General features: G+C 37.0%; 3 protein-coding genes across 3 annotated transcripts; 1 reads left to right on the forward strand and 2 right to left on the reverse strand.

Moving 5' to 3' along the window:
• Positions 1 to 2600: 2600 nt before the first annotated feature.
• On the reverse strand, positions 2601 to 7456 carry RB195_026238 (uncharacterized protein; the record flags this gene model as incomplete). The annotated part of the gene is made up of 17 exons (XM_064214696.1): positions 2601 to 2699; positions 2760 to 2876; positions 2961 to 3110; positions 3274 to 3408; positions 3477 to 3547; positions 3619 to 3718; positions 5403 to 5514; positions 5650 to 5741; positions 5801 to 5926; positions 5983 to 6044; positions 6133 to 6223; positions 6281 to 6359; positions 6415 to 6506; positions 6568 to 6699; positions 6777 to 6906; positions 7202 to 7311; positions 7373 to 7456. 17 exons carry the CDS (start codon positions 7454 to 7456, stop codon positions 2601 to 2603), a joined length of 1782 nt encoding a protein of 593 aa, XP_064070577.1.
• Positions 7457 to 12707: 5251 nt separating this feature from the next.
• On the reverse strand, positions 12708 to 13121 carry RB195_026239 (uncharacterized protein; the record flags this gene model as incomplete). The annotated part of the gene is made up of 3 exons (XM_064214697.1): positions 12708 to 12802; positions 12851 to 12925; positions 13073 to 13121. 3 exons carry the CDS (start codon positions 13119 to 13121, stop codon positions 12708 to 12710), a joined length of 219 nt encoding a protein of 72 aa, XP_064070578.1.
• Positions 13122 to 13314: 193 nt separating this feature from the next.
• Positions 13315 to 15723, forward strand: RB195_026240 (uncharacterized protein; the record flags this gene model as incomplete). Its single annotated transcript, XM_064214698.1, has 8 exons — positions 13315 to 13377; positions 14279 to 14368; positions 14449 to 14568; positions 14801 to 14921; positions 14983 to 15044; positions 15112 to 15183; positions 15501 to 15581; positions 15649 to 15723. The coding sequence occupies 8 exons, from the start codon at positions 13315 to 13317 to the stop codon at positions 15721 to 15723; spliced, it is 684 nt and encodes a 227-aa protein (XP_064070579.1).
• Between the last annotated feature and the right edge of the window lie 4735 nt (positions 15724 to 20458).

Here is a 20458-nt window from a genome sequence, read left to right on the forward strand (position 1 = left end):
CGAAAAAGTTGAACCGTACATTCTGGGAACAGAGAAATTCGCGAGAAATTAAAGTTATTTTTCGTAGAAATAAAAAATACAAAAGTAAAACGTTGGAAAGATATAATGGGCAGTAATTTAAAGTCGAAAACTGTGCAGGGAATGAACCAGTGTTGTAGTGTGATGATCGTAAACGGTTGTTCCTCCTCAAATTTAGTGAGAAGGGATGAGTGAGAGGGTTTACTAGTTAGTAAGAGACTCCAAATTACAGTTTTTTCAAAGAAAAATACATCACAGTTAGAGCTGCTCTTGTAAAATTTTAGAAATTTTAACCGCTCTGTGTTTAAGGTTTTGAGTTTTTTTTTCGGTTTAATTAACCGTTCTTATAGGGTTTGTCCAGAACAGATCCTAACGAAATGTTGAACCCTCATGGAATTCTCACGCCGTCTTTGATCCAAGTATTATTAAGGCCCAATTTTGCATCACTTTACGTAACTGCATGCTTTCAAAGTGTTCAACGGCCGAGAACGTTTCTACTCCACCAGGGAATGAGTGAAACAATTGCGTGGGTGGTTGAACCGATTCTCTCTGTAGCTGTCGGTTGTCCTCAATACCTTCGCACATGCAGAATATAGAGGTTAAGTTAACTTGTGAACGGTGAAGAGGTGCTGAGGAAGGCGAGGAAGAACCAGAAATATTGCCCGAGGCAAGGATCGCAATTCTTCTTTTGTAACATAAAGAACTGGAAGGAAGCTGAGAGTTAGAATTAGTTGACCGTGCCGATCAGAAACGTGCGTCACTTATAAACAAATCTTCCAGAAACGAACGATATTGTGAATTTTCTGCATTTTTGCTGGAAATTTACCGGTCAAGGTTTTGCTGAATACAACGATAGATTTCTTTTTAAGAATGATGGCTGAAGCGAGTAATTTTTTCATTGTAACTGGGCCCCATGGAAAAATGATAGACTGTATTTTTTTTTAAATTCAACTTTAACCCATTACTGCAATTATTCGTAAGAAGGGATGGTCCAGAAAAATCAATTTAACATTACAAAAATCTCTAATCCGTTGAGCAGCAGAAAAAGTCAAGGATTTTGTTTGCTTTGTAATTATAGGAGTGCTCAGGCAATCAACTTTATGTTGCAAAACTGTGTTCTCAACAACGGTGAGTCATTTAGTAATCATATTTGTCATATTTGCAGCTCTTTTTATTAAGAAAAGAAAAATAGAAAAAAAGAAAGAAAATTCGGGAAGTTTCTGTCGGTTCCATGTCAGACTCTTCCATGAGATGTGAGGTGAGAATGTATGTATCAAGAAAAAGAGAATTTTTTAAAAACGTTGAAAACCCTAAGAAATAGATTATTTCCACAACAAATACATTTTTCAGCGATCAGAAACAGCAAAGTGAAATTCCGCGCATCCGAAATAAGTCCAAACATATAGCCAAAAGTAAACTCCTTGTGGAAAATGCAAAATGAATTACGAACTAACTTTCTCAATGTCACCACTAGCAGCAGCAACACAAAAATGTCGTTTCATAGGTTTTTGCTATTCTTACTGTCCCTTTTCCTTGTGCTACAGTAAGAATATGTCATAGTTAGCTTAGTAGAACATTAGTCACTTTAGGAAGGAAACTAGTATAAAAAAGTATTTAAAAAAAGCCTGGTCAACGAAATGTCAGATCACTGACCATATGTAACACTGCAACATTACATTTATACTGCTCCTACCAGTGGATCCTGTTTCCGGATCTAATAACCTGTCATACACGAAAATACATGTGAAATAATGTCAATTTTAAGCGCTTACAACTGAAATGGAATCGGATGAGAAAACATCACGAAACTAGATATATTTCAATGGACACGACTAAAAGAAATGAACCGATGACAGAAATCGAAGTGAACCTTCATTGACTTTGCTGCTTTATTGACTTAACCAACAAAATGATGCACGTTTCCGGTCTTTTCTCCTTTTTTTTCTACGTTCACGTTTTCTTTTAAAGTCCGGAGTCAATTTATCCGGACTAAGCAATAAAAAGTTAGGTAGTCTCTTAAACATACTTTTACATGCAAGATAATTGAAAAGTCTGTTTTTTTTTTGCAAAAAAAAAAACTAACAGAATGGAGATTTCACCTGTTGAAAGGTACATAATTCTGGGATTAATTCGAAATTCGATTGAATCGGTTGGGAAATTCATTTGAGGGCCAAAATTTGATGATATTCCCTTACTTTCTACTTTCCTCCATCATTTCCTCTCTTTTCCTTTCATCCTTACTGAAGAGTGAATACAACTGATGTATACTTTTTGAAGGAAAAACATCCCAGAACAAATTGCCACCTAATTACCTACGCAATTAATTTTTTTTTTTTGCATTTTTGTGCTACTGTACCCTCTACTTTTCTCTGCATTGGTCATTTCATTGATGCTGCTTCTCCATAAGGCTTTCTTCAACAGTCAGAATGTATCCAACCCCTCATCCAGAATTTTTTTTCGAGACCAACACTTCTCAAATATACAAAACAATCAAGGATAGTATTTATTATTAGGACGTAAAGGCATATAAAAGTAAAATGTCCTTAAAACAACCCGCAGTATGTTTTTATTATGGCTCAGGATTACACCTCCATCCGGTCAGGTACAGTACTGACCGGTGCAACCAGATTATCCTTCTTGGAAGCGTTATGAGAGCAAACGGATTTTCCCCGTACAGTCACCTGAAACCGCTTTTACCAGGTGACACTTGAAGAACTAAACGGAAACTGTGGATAGTTCACCTCCAGGAATGCTACCAATTCCACTATACAGTACATTGTTATTGTTGGCCATGCCATTATTAGATGGAATACATTACGAATAAATCCAGTTTTATCTTTTGTTCCGGCTGGGAAAACCTAAAGAGGATCAAAAAGAGTGAAAAATTATGGATCTGGTAGATTTGTCCAATATTCATCAATACAACTTTTGTGATAACTTACAGGCTCACATAAATAGTTCACCAAGAACACAAAGAAGAACCAAATGTACTGTAGTCCAAGAAATCCAAGCATAATCCATGTAAATACATTTTGAGACGGGATCACCAAACCCCAAACACCATGGTTAACAGCACTCAGCATAGCAGGCGTCTAAAATATTATTATATCACTTTTAAAATCTATTACTGTTACTTCTACTACTATTATGTATTATACTACTAATATTACTGTTATTAGTACTATTACTGTTACTATTACTATTTACTACTTAATCTATTACTGCTTAATTACCGTAAGAATAACGTCAACTCACAACAAGCGGTGCTACTATCGTGTACACCGAAGCTATGCATAGGAGGAAACCATAGTAGAAAACAAATTTTGCGGCAAACGAAAATGAAACCATAGCCGGAAGTCGGAAGAATTTTATAACAAAGTAGTGGAACACCTAAAGTTGGCAAAAATAAAACTCTAAAGATTATACACTGGAACAAAGAGCTAATAATAAATTCACACCTCGGCTGCACCAATTGTCCATCTACGAATCTGTCGAGCCCATTCATACCATTCATCAATGTAATTTTTACCTGAAAAAAATATCAGAATCGATCGATTCAATCTAAATAACAAAAACTGTGTAAGCGTGACTGATTCTTACCACTTGTTGGACCACTAAGGGTAGCTACCGGAATTGCACGGATTATACATTTTCGTCTAACTGATAATGACCATCTAATTAATGCAATAATGTCGTCCATCTGAAAATTTATCGATTAAAGAGGTGAAATCGATCCATGAAGACGTTCAGAAAAACGTTTTTTGCAGAAGTAGATCAAAAGAAAAGACCCTTATAAAAAGTCATAAACTCAAAAACGTGTAAATGTTCTCATAATTGATTTCTACTCCATACATAAACGGAACAAATTTTCAATTCACGCGAAACTAGTTATTTGCAAATGATTTTACTGTAAAAAAGGGCTAAATTAACAAAGTGAAAAGAACTATGGATACTAAACAGGAAATAAACATAAAAATGAGGTAAAAAGTAAGGGGGAAGTTCCCCTGGAAATCCAATGCCCTAAAATACAGAGCGCTTAAAATTTGTAAGATTTTATAGGAGTAGCCCATATATTTCCCATATATTTTTCTTTAAAAAACAGCAATTAGCAGTCAGGAATGATTTGTGGCTGATATGGAGCTCTATCAAGGATCAGCGGGAATATTGTAGGTGCTACGGTACGCCACCGTGCTAGAATCAAAACTTGTGCTCCACATATCTTTGTGGAATGTTCGAGCGGTAAATTCTCGAGTATCTGAATGGTTGAATTTCAAAACGAACCGAAGAATTCGAGCAAATGTTAAAATTCTCAAATTCTCGAGTCCATCAAGTTCTTAAATCAACAATTCTCTAAGAGATATGAGGATGTTATGGTAGACTCTTCTGGAAAGAACCCAGTTTCCATCATGTTATATTAGTGGACATTCTGTCGCATGTAACTAGTATCAGACCAGGATTTTCACCCGTCCTATCTATCAATTTAAGGATGCAATACAAGACTGTGAATACCTCGGGGTTGTTTCACCAGGAACAGTAATTAATTCCAAATTGTTTAACAGCACACAAGAAAGTATATGAAAAATTTCCACTTTTCTTTAAAAAATTTCTAAAAGCTCACCGTCCCCAAATTTTCAATCAAACGCAAATTTTCTATCAATTGGTTGATTGGGAGAAACTAGTTGAAATCATAGATATTTGTGCTATTCTAAACTATCAAATTTTCGAAAAAAAATGATCTAATTTTGTTTTGTTGCCCGAAAAATTATCTTAAGTTTAAGGGAACCTTGAATATCCACTTATTTAGAAACACGTACACTTTTGCAACGGTATACGTCATTTTCCATCACTTTTCATTGGAACGAGGAAAATCCTTGTTTTTTTTTCCCCGTACTCTTTCCACGATAACTGCGCCACATCATAAAAATGTGGGAGGCATCAGGCGAAACTCTGTTGACACGTTCCACAAATCTCCACAATTCACATAAACAAGACATCTTACGCTTAACGTTTCGTTAGCATAACCCACGCATTTTATAAATATTTGGTGACGACATTACACAAACAAATTTCTTTTATCTCACTCTTAGATAACGTCTGCGTAGAATTTTCACTGAAGATGACGCATGATTATGGATACATCTATCCAAACAATCTGCCCTAAATATTTCAGCTAAATTTATTCTGTGCTGTCTGGATTCGTTCTACATATTATTGGAACGATTATTACCGCTGTCTAACATTAAACCTCTGACTCATTGCGGTCCCTAAACGCTCTTTGAGGCTCTTTAAAGACCACTAATTATTCGTAGCGATGAGAAAAAAAAATTCATTCGTTCCGGGAATCACGTACTGATGAATGACGTGCATGAAATCTAAAATATTACCTGATATCCTGGATGTGTGTATTCTCCAGCCTCAAGCAACGTTAGACTTAGGGAAAAAATGCTCATTGTGTTGATATTCCATGGGATCAGATAGCCTATCATGAAGAAAGCTCTAAAATAGTAAAAATTGCCATTGGACCTGTTCCCTAGAATACGGTAGGCAGACGTACAATGTGGAAATAATTTAGGAAATGTTTAGTTGGTAAACATCAGAGGATGATGGAAATGAAAAGTGATCAAAACGCACCTCAGCAAACCAGTAACTCTCACAAAAAACGGGGACTTGTCCAGATTAATACAGTAGAAAAGCGGAGACTGCCAAATAGTAGAAAGTCGTTGCTATAAAGTATTAAAATATGAAAAATTATTTCCGTATGAAAGCAGAAAACTTTGTGTACCTCAGCAGTGAGTTTCCAGTAGTCCTCTTCCATTGCATCGAAGTATCTTTCACCAAAAATCGAATCACAATCACCAGTTGTCACGAGGAGCTCCACTTTATGGTCGGCCTTATCCAGAGGGTAGTCCTAGAAGAGGCCAACTCTACTGCCGTAAGCATTCGAGAGGAAGTGGAGGAGCAAACCTTGTCTAGTCTTAGTTGTTTAACAGCTTGACGGCAAGCATAGTTAAAATTCGAGCATTTTCCTGAATTAGAGAGGATGGATCTCTCGGACGGAAGGAAATGTAGGGAGTTTTGAGGAAACTGAGAGGATAGTAGTTCCATGATGCTCACCGGGTATATCTCCAGCCAGACCTTTCGGATGGAAAGTAACTATGAAGCGATCGAACTTCGAATCGTATTTTTCGTGGAGAAGTCGTTTCTTCTAAAGATGGAAGAAAATAGAAGTCCGATAGATCAGAGAATTCGTCTCAGATCCTACCTCTTCCTTTTCAGGAGTTCCTCCTTCCATCCCGACGAGACAAGTGATTTTCAATTTGGCATCCGGCTGTGAGGCAATGCTATAACAATAGCACCTCATATTACTGTTGTAAGACCCTTTTATCTATCTCTAACCTATCCACAGTATCCATAATTAGTTGCAGCGGTTCCTTGTAGATACAAATCCCCACCAAATGTTTCACTTGGATTTTTTCCGGATTATGAACCTAAATAAAACCAGCCGGTTAACAATAGCACTTCTGATGTTGACGTTCTGTCAAGACAAACCTTGTTAAGATCAATTTTATGAGAGGCGTAACGTCTAAGACGCCATGTATACCTCAGCGCATTAAAAACGGCGATGATCCAGAGAATGTGCAGAATCGAACAAGTTATGACAACAATTTCTAAGGCGAAATCCTGGAATGGAAAACTTATGAAAGGGCTTAAAAATGGGAAGAGATAGAAAGTAACAATTCAAAGGAAGAGTCGCTTACGTTAAGCGCAGGAATTGCTGGAATCCATATCGACGATGAAATAAAGAAAAATATTAGGAATGTGAACAACAGATTCCATCTGATGTAGTGATTCGCTGGTTTCGCCACCCTACCCGCATATGACTCGAGTCTAAACACACGGTTATGCATTTCTGCTCTGAACTACGAATAATATCGAGGACTACTTGGGAACGATTGGAAACTGGGAAAAAAAACTCTCTGGAAACCGGTCACACTTATAAAAATCCATAGGAAAATAAATCAAACATATCAACCATCAACTCAGAAGTTTATAGAAATTCCAAAAAAAAAATTTATCCCACCTCTAAAGATATAAAATGGATAGTACGGGAACTACAGTAATTTCGTGACATGATTATGTACAGTTTTAGTGTTTCAAAAATAATCAAAAAATAGTTATTTACCTCTTCAAACTTCCTTTGAAACTTTTTTTAATTGATTTTTTAAACATCTCAACTTTGCTTTCACGACGTTGTGGAAACGTTTTCGATACCGGTATAGAATGTGATTTGAACTGAAAACGATACTCATTATCCTGCTGATCCATGAATATCCCTGAATCCAACAAAACCAACTGTTTTCAATTTTGGAGGTGCATCCATATCATCTATGCGTATATCTTTGAGGTTATCTGGTGACAGTGCGAAAGTATCTTTCATCCTGGAAAATTATTTGTTTAAAAAAATTCTTTAAATCATTTTTGCAGCAAAGAAATAAGGAATTAGGAGGAAATGTTCTGGAACAGGCTATATTTGGGAAGAATTGCAGATGATGGGGAAAACTTGAAGCTCTATCAGATAACGACCCTATGAGCCCTCGTCACTCCGCTTCCGCCCTAAATACGCACTGTTTTGAGGGCGGGCTTCGCCGGGGTTCCGTAAGGGTGTCAATAGGAGAAAAAATGTTGTAGTTCTCTGCAAATACTGAATAACTGCGTTTCTGGAGCATGGAACGAACTTTTTCAGTAGTTACTCAGCATATCTCACCTTAGTCCCCTGACAATAATCTATTTTCGACGTTGAAATGAATTTGAATTGGAATTGAATCATTCTCGTATGAAATATGCACGTAAAATACGTGCGAATTCTAGAAATGTAGTTTTAAAAAATTCTTTAAAGAAAGTGACAAAGTTCTGGTTGTCAATGAAGTTTTTGTCTTCTTTACAAACTCAACGTTGAACAATTCAGATTTCTATGGCTTTGTTGAGCTTCCGAAAAATTCAAGGACGCAAATCAGAAACAACGTAGATCAGATCGATCGATGATCTGACCTCAAGTAACCGTGAAAATCACTGGATTCTTAGGGGATTTCTTAACTCTCTATTTCTTCTTTTCTTTTCTTAATTTTATATTTATTATTATATATTATTTTTTAATTTAATTTTATATTTATTATATATTATTTATATTTTTATTGGATTTCTTAATTTTATGCACCCAAAATAACATTTCTCTCCCTGAATTGCAAATAATCCATAACTCTCAATATTTAGAGCAATTATATGAAAGCGGTATGACTCAAATTCGATTCGTTAATCCTGTGAAAAAGATCGGACCTTGTTTATTGTACTGGTTCGTTTAATAGGAAAACAGATTCGATGAGTAAGAAACGTAAAGCGGTGCCACCCTTTCGGACAACAAACGTAAGGATTCTTTTCACGACGGCAACGGTCAAAGAGGAAACATAAACATCAAGGGTGCGACACATGAATCGTTAACTCTTCAACCGTTTTATTTGCCGGGTTTTTTTTTTCCCTTCGAGGTAACTGTGAACGATACTGGCCAATTAACAAACTCTATTAAATAGATGTGCTTTTAAGATAAAAGAAAGAAGCAATCCTTTAAAAAAAATGATATGCAATTCTGGCCGCATTATTTTATACAAGCAATTTCTAAAAGAAACGGAATGCACAAACATAAGCTTATTCAATCAGCTTATTCATTAAAACAAATATGTTTTAGATAATAACGCGTCTGAAGAGAATGTTAGCACTAAAGGAACGTTATTGTTTTCACAAGTAAACGATAATAACTACTTTATAGGGAAAATTTTGACAGATGCGTCACCCGCTTTTTCTCAACATCAGTTTCATTAACTGTTTCTCTGGAAAAAAAATAACAAAAAAGAGAATCTATTTTTGAATATTTTTTTTTGTATTTTTGAAGAGCTCGTTTCTATCCAGTCTTACTTACAGAAAGAAAAAGACAGAAGTGAATAGAAAATAGCAATTTTTTGATAGGAAACCTACATCTGTTTGGTCTGCTTGCACATTAAAAATGTAATATTTGAAAAAGGTAAATGAATTGTTCTATTTTTACTGTTCTCTGCGTAACGTTTCGAGTTTCTTCCGCTTAATGCTAAAATCTACTAATTTTTTTACTTCAATATTTCTGGCTACCAATGATACTTTTGATTGCTTTTAGTGCACCTTTCTAGCAAATCGTGTGTTTCTACTCCATTAAATTCACATCCATCCGAACCTTACCATTTAATATCTCACAACTGTTGTCGCATAACAAAATATAAAAGTAAAAATCAGCAGATACACTCTGTTATCCTTTAATTTTTCGATAGTGTGGTTATCCTTGGTGCGGAATATTAAAAAAAAATTACGTTTTGAAATGCTTCCTTTGAAGTTCCCAAATTCCACGGCTTGATTAGTTTAGTTCGTTGGGAAAAAATATATTTCCGTAAACTTTATCACCTTCACTACGCATTGGCGTTTTTTGTGGAATCATAGAATGGGATATGGAACTGAATCATGAGTTTTGAGGTAAAGCAGCCAATTTCGAAAAACAAAGGCTCGATTTTCTGCCGAATTCACGGCTTACGGCTCGTTTTTTCTGCTGTTTTCTCTTCTTTTCTTCTTTTTTTTCACGTCTTCAGGTCTCTTTGGTGCACAGCTCATTCTTACAACCAACTGCAGCGATGACATCAGAGAATCAGTCCAATTCCTCTCTTCTTTTTCTTTTTTTTTTTTTCTTCACTTGTTGAATAGTTTTCAACCGGACACATTTTCATCGTTGTGCACCTGGAGAACTCGAAACAAATACCACCCACACAAATGGAATGGCATCCAGGAAGTATTACGTACTCTGTTCTTCGTCGCTCTGTTTGTACAAAACGGAAATTTCGACCATTTGGTACAGTTCAGCGCGTCAAAAAGACAATGTTAATCCTCCGATGGCGACGGCAGCAACATTTTGAACCTCATACTCATCGCCTCACGACTGTTCCTAATCTTTGTGCTTTACATACGACCAGGTGAGGGAAAAAAGTCCTATTCAAACAAGTGGCGACGATGTCGTCACATCTCGCCCACGACAAATTCATTCATTATGCGACTTGTATGACTAGTATGAACGACATTGCCGTAACGAATTCGGCTTCAAAAACAACATGACTCATCAAAGCACTGAAAAATCGTCCAAACCATAAAATAACTGTAATGAAATCCAGGATTAGTGAGATTGTGATTTGATGACAATTGAAATATATTGATTGACTATTGATGTTAGTTTATGAAACTGAACAGTTGTGCAAATTTTTCAAGTAATTCTAACTAACAATGCTCCTATTGATCTCCAAAACTATCAATCACTAAACTTAATCCTTCATTAGCCATGGACACCTCAAGACTCATTTTGGAGACACTCATTTGTAATTAGCAAACAAAGACATCTAAAAGTCACACGGAAAGAATTCCTAAAAAATCACACTGAAGGAATCATGTCTTTTTGTCTTTTTTGACGAAGAATAAGAAGAAATCACTTTATTTTTTCTTTAGTTGTTATTTTCAAATGTTCTGTCGAAGATGCTTTAAAAGGTGATAAGGGATCAAAGACGAAATCCTTGGCTGCCCAATATAACGTTGGAATAAGAAATTCCCATAGCGATGGTTCGAAGCCTCCGCAGGCCAACCAAGCTTTAATGGCGGAAGGCACAAAGTAAGCGCCACGAAAACCGCGGAGCAGTGAGTCTCTCTTTCTTTTTTCCTTCTTTTACAAAAAAAAAACATTCACAACGACAAACTCTCAACACTCTTTAAATCTTCATAACAATCCTGTGAAATCCGAAATGAAGGAACCGTGAAGAGAATCAAATTATTATCCAAGAATTTCACCACAATTCTTCAAAGTTCTGGAGAATAAAATAGTTCTTGTAAAAAAAAAAGAACAAGCCCCGTCATTCAACTGGAAATAAATAACCAGATTAGAATTTAGAAGAAAAATTAGAACAATAAGAGTAAATGAGTTTAAAAAAGATTTTGTTCGTACTTACCACTTAGTAAGGAAAGAAATTCCAATCAATACAGTCGTTTCAATCGCGATTGCGAGCCCGCGCTATAGATTTATTGACAGTGTAGATCAAAATTCCAACATCATTGTCGTCCCCAGAGATAAAAAAAGGCACACATTTTTCTTTCTCTTTCATAAAAATCCATTAACATCCCTCTATTACTCTTTCTTACTTTTTTTTTCTGGAATATTCCCTGTGAACATCATGGATATCTTCAATGACATCATTTTTCATTCCAGACAGTGATCGGTCTCAACTGGACTAGGGGTGATCAACAAATACGATACGTTGTTAGTTTTCGAATATTCGAAATATCTCGAGTTTTTCAGGAAGTGCAAGGAATAGAACGAAAGGAATCCTCACAAAATTCACGTGGATTTTGAGGTCAAAAAAATTACAAAAGTATTTTTTATAAGGGAAATTCCCTGTGCATAAGAGCCTGCAACACATAAAATTTTTCCTCCCTACCGAAAAAAGGGCATTATGTTGTCACTGGAAAATGTGGTTGTCCGACACGATATTTTATCGATTTTTTGAAGATGTAAAGATTTCATGTTTGAATGATCGAAGTTTTGCGTTAATCAAATCCTAAAAAAATTGTCTAGTTGTCATTTCAATCCGAAAAGGTAGTTTAAAATTCCATAAGGGTAGTGTGACCGTTTCAACGTGGAATCTTTTCCCTCACAAAAAAAAATTTATATTGATATTCCACTGACAGTTTCAACACTTTTTTCTGGAAGTATTCTCCCTGGATCTCTATACTGTTTTTGACAATTTGATCACAAAATGTCTTAAATTTGGGGTATTCTGACATTAATATGAATATTGGTTATTGTCATAGTTTTTCCTGTTTTTTTAAGCTTCCGATGTGGAAGTATTGATCCTTTCTGGAAGGAGTGATTGGATGTTTTATTAATAAAAACGAGAAGTTTTCTATTAAAATAAATTTTATATGTATATATATATATACAAATTGGATATTGAGGACTACTCTCCTTTTTAAATACATCTTCCTCTTCTTTCCCACCTAACTTTTCGGTCTTCCTCGGAAGTAAAAAAGTTAAAACGTTCTGTTAAAAGTACAGGTGTGCAAGGATTGCCTCTGTTCCGTGAAAAAAAGGCAAGTATTAGAGTTTGTTTACATAGAAACCAGTATTAAGGTTGAAAAAACCTTATGACGAGAATCAGAAGTGTTGCACGGTCGACACAATATTCATGTATTTATTTCTTTTTACTTATTTTTAGACGCTCACAGCTGTGTCATAAAATAGAAACGATATTTCAGTTATAACAATATTGGTGGTTTTTAGGACATTGTGTGGTCGGTTGCCAGGTGATTTTCCGGCTAAAAAACCTGGAAAATTCTCATACGAGATCTTTTTTCCACATCATAGCCCACAATCGATACTTTCTCTTTTATTTTCTTTTTTCTTTCCTCATATTATATTCTACAATTAGTAATTTTATTCAACCTTTGTAATCTCCTAAAAGAATCCAGACATTTTTGCTTCTCGTCTCATCTCCGATTCAGGACATAAGGATTTAAAAAAAATCATTTATGTGCTGTTCAAAATAAGTGACTCAGCCCTAAAATGTTGTTTATCCTGCAATTCAGCACATTTTTTTCAGGATTTCAAAGATCAGCGTCAATTTTCTCGGCGATAGATACGACCACGGCCTTGATAAATGTACTTTTAGTGGCACACCTATGTATTCACAATAAGATCAACATCACATCGAAGCTGTTTCCGTACCTGATCTCTGAACTGTGATGGCTGGTTGCTGACGAGTTCCCTTCATTCCGGCTACTTTTTCAGTCGCCGTAACTGCTATATAAAAGAAGAGTTTGAAATCTAAAGGGAATGTTAGATTTGCAGCTCTCGGTGATATTTCCTTCACATTAATAACTAATTTCAATTTCAATCCTCTTTCACCTCATTCCTCGGTAGAGACTATGAATTCCGTGAAATTCTTACCTCTTGATGCGGCTAAAATATCAGTTGAATCACTTGAAAAAAAAAACATTTATCTTAAGCATAAGTTTATTTTATTTCATTTCATTTTATTGAAACTCTTTTGAAACTCTGAAAGATTTTCTTCCTCACTGTTTTTATTTCCCTTCCATAAAGCAGCCGCCCACGCACTTTATACACTTAGTTCTTGTCCGTTTCAGGTTTGAAACTGTTACAACCACTGCTCTGAGTCCACAACTACAAATATGACAACTGTTTCAAAAAGTATCGGTCATCGTGTCGATCCAGTGATTGAGTACTGTGCAAAAGCATGTCAATTTAATTTTTTTTTATCTCTTGCTGGATAACATCCTGAAGTATGGTAAATTACCTTCTACTACACTTTTGACAGTCTTGACAATGAATTACCTGAATCTATGGTGGTTGAAATATGTGCTAACCGGAGTTGAAGGCAACAGAAAAAAAGAGGGCTCCCGAGGATTTCACTCCCTCAATATTCCAGTAGGTCAGAATGAATGAGGACTGGGAATCCCTCGGAAGTAAGGCTAAGCTCAGAAAATAACCATCAGAATAGTACAAAACCAATTTTCGATATCCTATCTGGATTCTCCACTACCTGTACACGTCAATACATGTACACATGACCACAGGAGGTGAAATTTAGGAGAAAAAAAAACAAAAAATAAAATAAAATCTGCGATCGACCGGTAGTGCCCTAACTCCACGAGTGAGATTTACTTTATATTTTCGGTGTAGAATGTGTTCAACCAGATGATCGCGGTGTTCCATCGATTGGAAGCAGGGCAGAGAAGTGGGAGCGTAAGTCAAGCACAGGAAGGGCATGCGTCGCGCTCACGAGGATGAACACATTTGGTGTCGACAACGTGTTTCTCAACAAAATAGGACAAAATTAAAAGTTTAGTATACAATGGATTGTAATCGTATACTAAGTACTATGATTAATATTATTACGTAATAATAAAAAAACAATAGGTATTAATACATAATAATAAATTGATAAATAATAATTGTAACGAGTTACCCCATCACAAGGGCTGAGTTTTATTTACGTTCGCAAAATCATAATTTGAATTTAGCCGAATGAGGTTTTTTTTCCTTCAACATTTAAAACACTTTTTAACTCTACTTGAATGCATGTATAACTGAAGATGAACAGCTCAACTTTACATTTTAGTAACTTATTTTAAGCTAACAGTAAAACAACATCCGCTGCAAGTAGAACTTCAAGAAAACACCTTCAAGAATACTCCAGCAGCAATGATGATGGGAGCGCCAGAGGTTTATCTCATTCCGTCTTTTTTCTCTCTTTAAATGTTGTTTCCGAAGGTTAATCCAAAGACGGAATTTTTTGCTTCCAGGTACTTACATTTGGAATGAATTTCATTCATTTAATAGGAGGTAAGAGAGCGATCGATATAGGAACATTCACTGGTGCTTCGGCCTTAGCATGGGCGCTTGCAGCTGGAGACGGAGCAGAGGTATGGTCTGACCGGATTATGTACAACCGGATGAGCGTAATTTGCCATCGATTGGGAGAGTTAAAAGAAAACAGAGAGTGCTCGTCAAGCGTGCAGAGCGTTGCACGTCACGTCGCGTCCGCGCGGTTGAACATATTTGGTGACGACTATGTGCATTAAACATATAACTGCTCATTGACTTTGCAGCTTTTTTTCCCCTAATTCATTAATTTATTCTCAACCAACTGTTAAGGTCTACACGCTGGATATTACACATGACAATTTCAATAAGATCGGTGTTCCTGTAATATCAAAAGATAAAGAAGTTTTTAAAAGGATCATTCCTGTTCAAGCACCTGCTATGGAAAGTTTAGGTAAGTGGAAAGTGGAAATTGAAGGTGAAAATCCCTATTCTGAAATGAGAAACATTTTAAGATAAAATGATTGCCGACGGCCAAGGCGGCACATTTGATTTTGCCTTTATCGATGCGGATAAGGTAACTTGCTGCTCATTGTACGCAATCTTACGCTACATTACTAGCAGTACAGTTTCTTTTTTTGCAGGAGAACTATCCTGGCTACTATGAACGCGTTGTCATCCTACTGAGGAAGGGCGGCGTTCTAATGGTTGACAACGTGAGAAGAGCTTATTTTTCTTAAATTCGTCCATATAAACAATTTCAATGAAAGATATCGATCCAATGGATGTCGTAAGCGGCCATTGCAACGCGTATGTGCTAATCGATACTACCTTTTCGGTGCGAGATCAACAAATAACAGCACAACCGCACGCGACGCAGCACGTACGGCAACCGATTGCGCGAGAAAAAAAACTCTGAGACAGACTCTATATTGACATGGCCTATTTTTGACTATCTACTTTGTTTATTTTTTCCCGGGATTTTTTTAATACTCACTTTATTTATAACTACAGAGAAACATGTACCTTTCAGGCCCTGCGCGGTGGTGAAGTTGCCCAGGATCCGTCCACTTTCAACGAAAGTGTCAAAGCCATCGATGCAATGAACAAGATGGTCCATACTCGCACCTAGTTCTAAATTTTCATGATTTTTTTTTTTGCTAATAAGGATACATTTTCAGATTTTCAACGATGATCGCACATATTCTGTCATTATTAACAGCGGTGATGGAGTCCATATTGCCTTTAAGAAGTAATTCATTTTATTTATTTTATGTCAATCTATTCTTAATTAAATTTGTATAATAAAAATTTGATCACGTAAACATCCTAACCGCTATCTCAATGTACAAGCACATATTTTCGATTAAACCTAATAAAATGACAGCAACTCACTTTCTCAGCCTCTCTCAAAGGTTGTTTGTAGGGATTTATCCAAGCACTTCTTGGAATCGGCGTGGTCATCCGCCCATCCTGAAATCACATGACCACTATCATTAAATCGATAAGAATGTCACGTGAATGAAAACCAAGCGACAGCGCCGACAAATCTAAATTTTGTTTTTTTTTACTCCCCTTCCACAGTAGCACAACGGTCCTTATTTGACTTGTACATTTTTCTATATCAGTGAGTTAGCAGGTTTCGGACCATTCAGCGCTATGTGGATTGCTAAAGGTCTATAAGATCCGCCACATTACAAAACTTTCTGCCTGAACCAGTTGTGTGCATCAGGAGTGCTATCTGTATTCAACTATTCCTCTAAATCGAGGTCCATTTGTTGTTTGTTCAAAGTTTTCCTGCGAAATCCCCTCCAGATCCTGGGAACAGTAAGAACGGATAGGTCTGTTATCTGCAGTCATCGTTTTGTTGCACGAGAACTTTTCATAGCTGCGGATTCCTTGTTTTGTGGATGATACTGAGTTTGAGTACTTTTCTTAATATTTGTAGACTAGAAGCAATTGAATTTACGTTGATTCTATTTTCTTAAAGGTATCACCACACGAATCTGGAGTGGTACGGATTTCCGGTGGATTATTCGTATACGGGATCGTAGATTATCGAGAGGAGGGTGATTCCGTCCATTTCTTCCTAGTTGCCGTAGAAAACGGCCCGGAAGATACGGCTTCGAGTGTCCCGGCGCACTATTTTCCACAAGGAGTTCTATTGGAGCGCGCCAGCCTTGTGCCCGCGCCGCAATAGAACTCAGATTCGTGGAGTGATACCTTTAACTATCTGAAATATTTATCATTATATAAAGTAGTTGAGTTGTACATAGTTTGTGACTAGGCTTATGTTTGTTAATGTTTGTCAATATTTAGTTTTTTTTTTGTTCTCGTTATGGGATTTCTTAGTGTTTTCCGTTTAGAAATGAGTTCTATCGACACTGGCGAGACTACATTTCCGAGTTGAGAGTGCTCATTTGTCCTTATCACAGAGATTGAGGGATACCTTTAAAACAAACCCTTATTTTAACGCGTGAACTGTTTTGGGTGGTATGTATATATATATATATATATATATATATATATATATATATATATATATATAATATATATATATATATATATATATATATATATATATATATATATATATATATATATATATTTATATATATATATATGTGTTTGGCTTCCTCCATATGAACAGAGCTCAGAACTTAGAACGGTCTTTGCGGTCCATGGACGTTCTTTTGCGCTCCAATTCCAGGTCGAATACAGATCAATAAGAGCGCGGTTGAGTGCCCCCTTCTCCAACTACACTTTATCTGAAGTTATGAATAGTTCCTTTGAAAACTTTAAAAAAAAAGAAATAATTAGATTTTTGTGTACAGTCATCAAAAGTGACACGGAAGAGACACCATTACGAGTCTCCTGCTTCCTTGAACGTCAAGTCTTGAATAGCACTACTGACGATGTCTTTTATTGCCGTCCGTATGTTGAACAAGTCTCCCTCACTAATAGAGGCACGTTCCACCAATGTTGAACAAAATCCATAACGACAGCTTGACTTTATGTTTTTGTGCTCCAACAAAACAGTTTGAGTTTGGGCGCGCAATTTTGAAATTCGTGGTGCTTTGGCGCTCTATCCTGGCCCGCTAGTCAGTTCCAGATTGTTCTCAGTGTTAATCCGTATCTCTTGTTTATTGTTATTTTCTTATTTGTTTTGGATTTGTAGAGATATGTTGTGGTCTTGCTGCTTGTGTTCTGATATATCATAATCTTATTAATATTGCTTCCTAAAGGTCGGAGTGGCTTGAGGAGTCTTCCTGAAGACTGTGCATGAGCGTCGCCCCTTCAATACTTTTTTTTTATTAGGCCTAGATCTCAGTCAGTTTTAGGTAGAGATGGGTGAAAACGACATGAAGGTCGGTGCTTTGCGTAAGCGGCTGCGCTCAATGCGGTGCGGTGAAGCTAGCGGCTGGAATCGAGGTGGGACTATCGCCAAGTCCAGCGATGGCTGGCGCCAACAAAGGGTCTCAGTCCCTTGTTCCTCTACACCGCTTCGACCGTAACCGCTTGCACAACTGCATCGGGCTTCATGTCGTTTTGACCCGACTCTATTTGTGCCTCCTCTGAAACCAGTAGCACTACCGTACTATTTGATTACTTCTTTCTATCTGTAGATGTAGGATTTTTAAAAATTTTCGAGGTTTAGATCCACAGGTAAATAGAGATCAGGGCGTAGTTCACTTGTATCACGGTGAGACACTAATCTCCCCTTACCACCGCTTCCTGGCGTTAGGTACCCACAGCCGGTTATGTGCAGCCGAATAAATGCCTTCAGAAGAGGCTGTCGGTAGGCCACAGCCGTCATATCTTGGACTACCTGTGATCATCAATCCATGCCCATAAATCACCACGTCATCGAAGTCGTACGCCGTGTTTCTATTGCAATTACTTAGTAGAAATTTTCTTCTAGAAAGGTTCTAAGAACAAAAAGATGACAACTTAGCAACGTATAAAGTGAGAAGAAAAACCATAAAGAAAGTGAAAATGCTGATGATTGCCTAGATTATCTTCATCTCTATACAGCAAAACATTCGCCTTTCATCAATGTTTCAAATGCCCTTTGTTTTCGCGATGAAGTGATTAAGAACTAGTTCCCAAAAATCCTTTTCCAAGCAAAAAGCTGAAACTTCTTCGCCTTGCTTACGAAAACTTTTGTGACGGAATTCAACCTGACGTCAAAATTCGAAACCTTCAGTAAAGAACTTTCTGAACCAACAGTACACTACGGTACATTCGAAAGCATTTTCATCACTTCACGCTTTAATTAAATTTTGAACTGGATTGGTTTGTGCACTGTGAGGAAACTTATTATTGCATTTCGTGTGCAATCGTTTGTCATATCTCTATACGCGAACGATCGATACTCTATACAGAGGCAATAGCAGAGGTAGCGTGACTCCGCGAGGCATGTTTCACACCTTATTGGACGGTGAGAAGCGGTGCGTAAAGCGAACGCAGCGCAATGTGATCTGTTGATGCTGCGTACTACTACGCAGAGCAATTAGCGATCGTCGTTTTTGCCAGTTATTTACACCAAAGATAAGCTGTCGTGGAAGCTGTGGATACCTAACAATACACACCCTCGTTTCCTGATCCAGGCAAAAGGGTTGTGATTAGCTTCCAGCGTGATAAGCACGTTAACCCAAGTCGTCAGCCTATGCGCCTACATTTTGTACTTTTTTAAATGGGCACCTTAAAATAAGTCCTAAATTGATACGTCGTGTGGTCTAACGGCTCCGACATATTTCTCAAATTCTTGGATATGTGAGGAGTTGTGCGTTTTCACCGTTACATTTCCGAACTTCTCGCCAACCGCCACCCATAGCTGGGATAGTCGGAGACGTTGGAGTCACTCCTTCATTTTTGCGAGGTAGCGGAAGTGAAATTTCCATTTGGAACCCTCTTCAGTTGAATATTTCTGAGATAGAAGGGCCCAGTGATGAGTGATTGACACGTTTCTTTTTGGAACGAGTCAATCACTCTTCTTATCGTAGATATTCCCTCACCTACTGGTGGAGAGACTGGCAGTTAACTGGTGGTTGCCAGAGATCCAAGCCTGTGTTCGGACCATTGTTTATGGCTAATTCATCATCTTTCAATTTAGAAGAATAAAATAGAGAAGTGGATAAGCTGGATAACATCATCCTTAGCCAGTAGGGCACACTGCAGATGTTGTCTTGCGCTTGCTCTTCTAATCCACAATTTCAAACCGGCTGATGTAACCCTACTTGTAGGATGAGACTGCCTCAATAGTTTTCAAAGAGTACAGCAGTTCACTTTGCATCGGGGCACATAGGGATAGGATACATCAGGATAGTCTTTTCTTGAATTATCGTGATGTATTATTCGAACTTTTTGAGTGGACGTCTAGGTTGACATAGCGCAACATTTTCTATACCTGGAAGATCACTCGGAAAGTTCTCTGCTGCCTGAATATAAAGAATGTTCTCATATAAGGGGGAAAGTCCAGAATAAATCCAGCAATCGAAGTAGTTGTTGGAAAATGGTTTCACCCGCTTAGTTGCAACCATTAAAAAAGTTAAATAAATAATAAAAGCTAACGTAATTTTCTGTGCTCATCTTTGTCAACCATCGAACCACTTGCCATCCGATTTTTAAGTTTTTAGGCTGAGAAACCTTAATGCCTGCAGCAATATTTATTTCCAGACTGCATCTTTCATCCACATCTGATTTATATACGGTCGTTCTCACCGTTCAGATATGTCTCCGACGAGTTTTATGGTCTTCTTTCCTTCCTACCTATCTACAGTTACTTTTTTAAAGTATCTTTCTCCGATTACTGGATTGTTCATTGTTCATCGTTCAACGAAAACCGCAGCACCATCTTCATTATTTGGAGTTAATATCCGATTTGAAAAAAAGAAGTCGGTAGTTTTTTTTTCTGCTTCTTATTCTTTGACAAGTTCTGCCCAATAAAAATATTTACATTTGGTTTGGAATGTATGTAGACTGTTGCAG

The sequence above is a fragment of the Necator americanus genome, chromosome X (assembly GCF_031761385.1).
Source record: "Necator americanus strain Aroian chromosome X, whole genome shotgun sequence".
Taxonomy (NCBI): domain Eukaryota; kingdom Metazoa; phylum Nematoda; class Chromadorea; order Rhabditida; family Ancylostomatidae; genus Necator; species Necator americanus.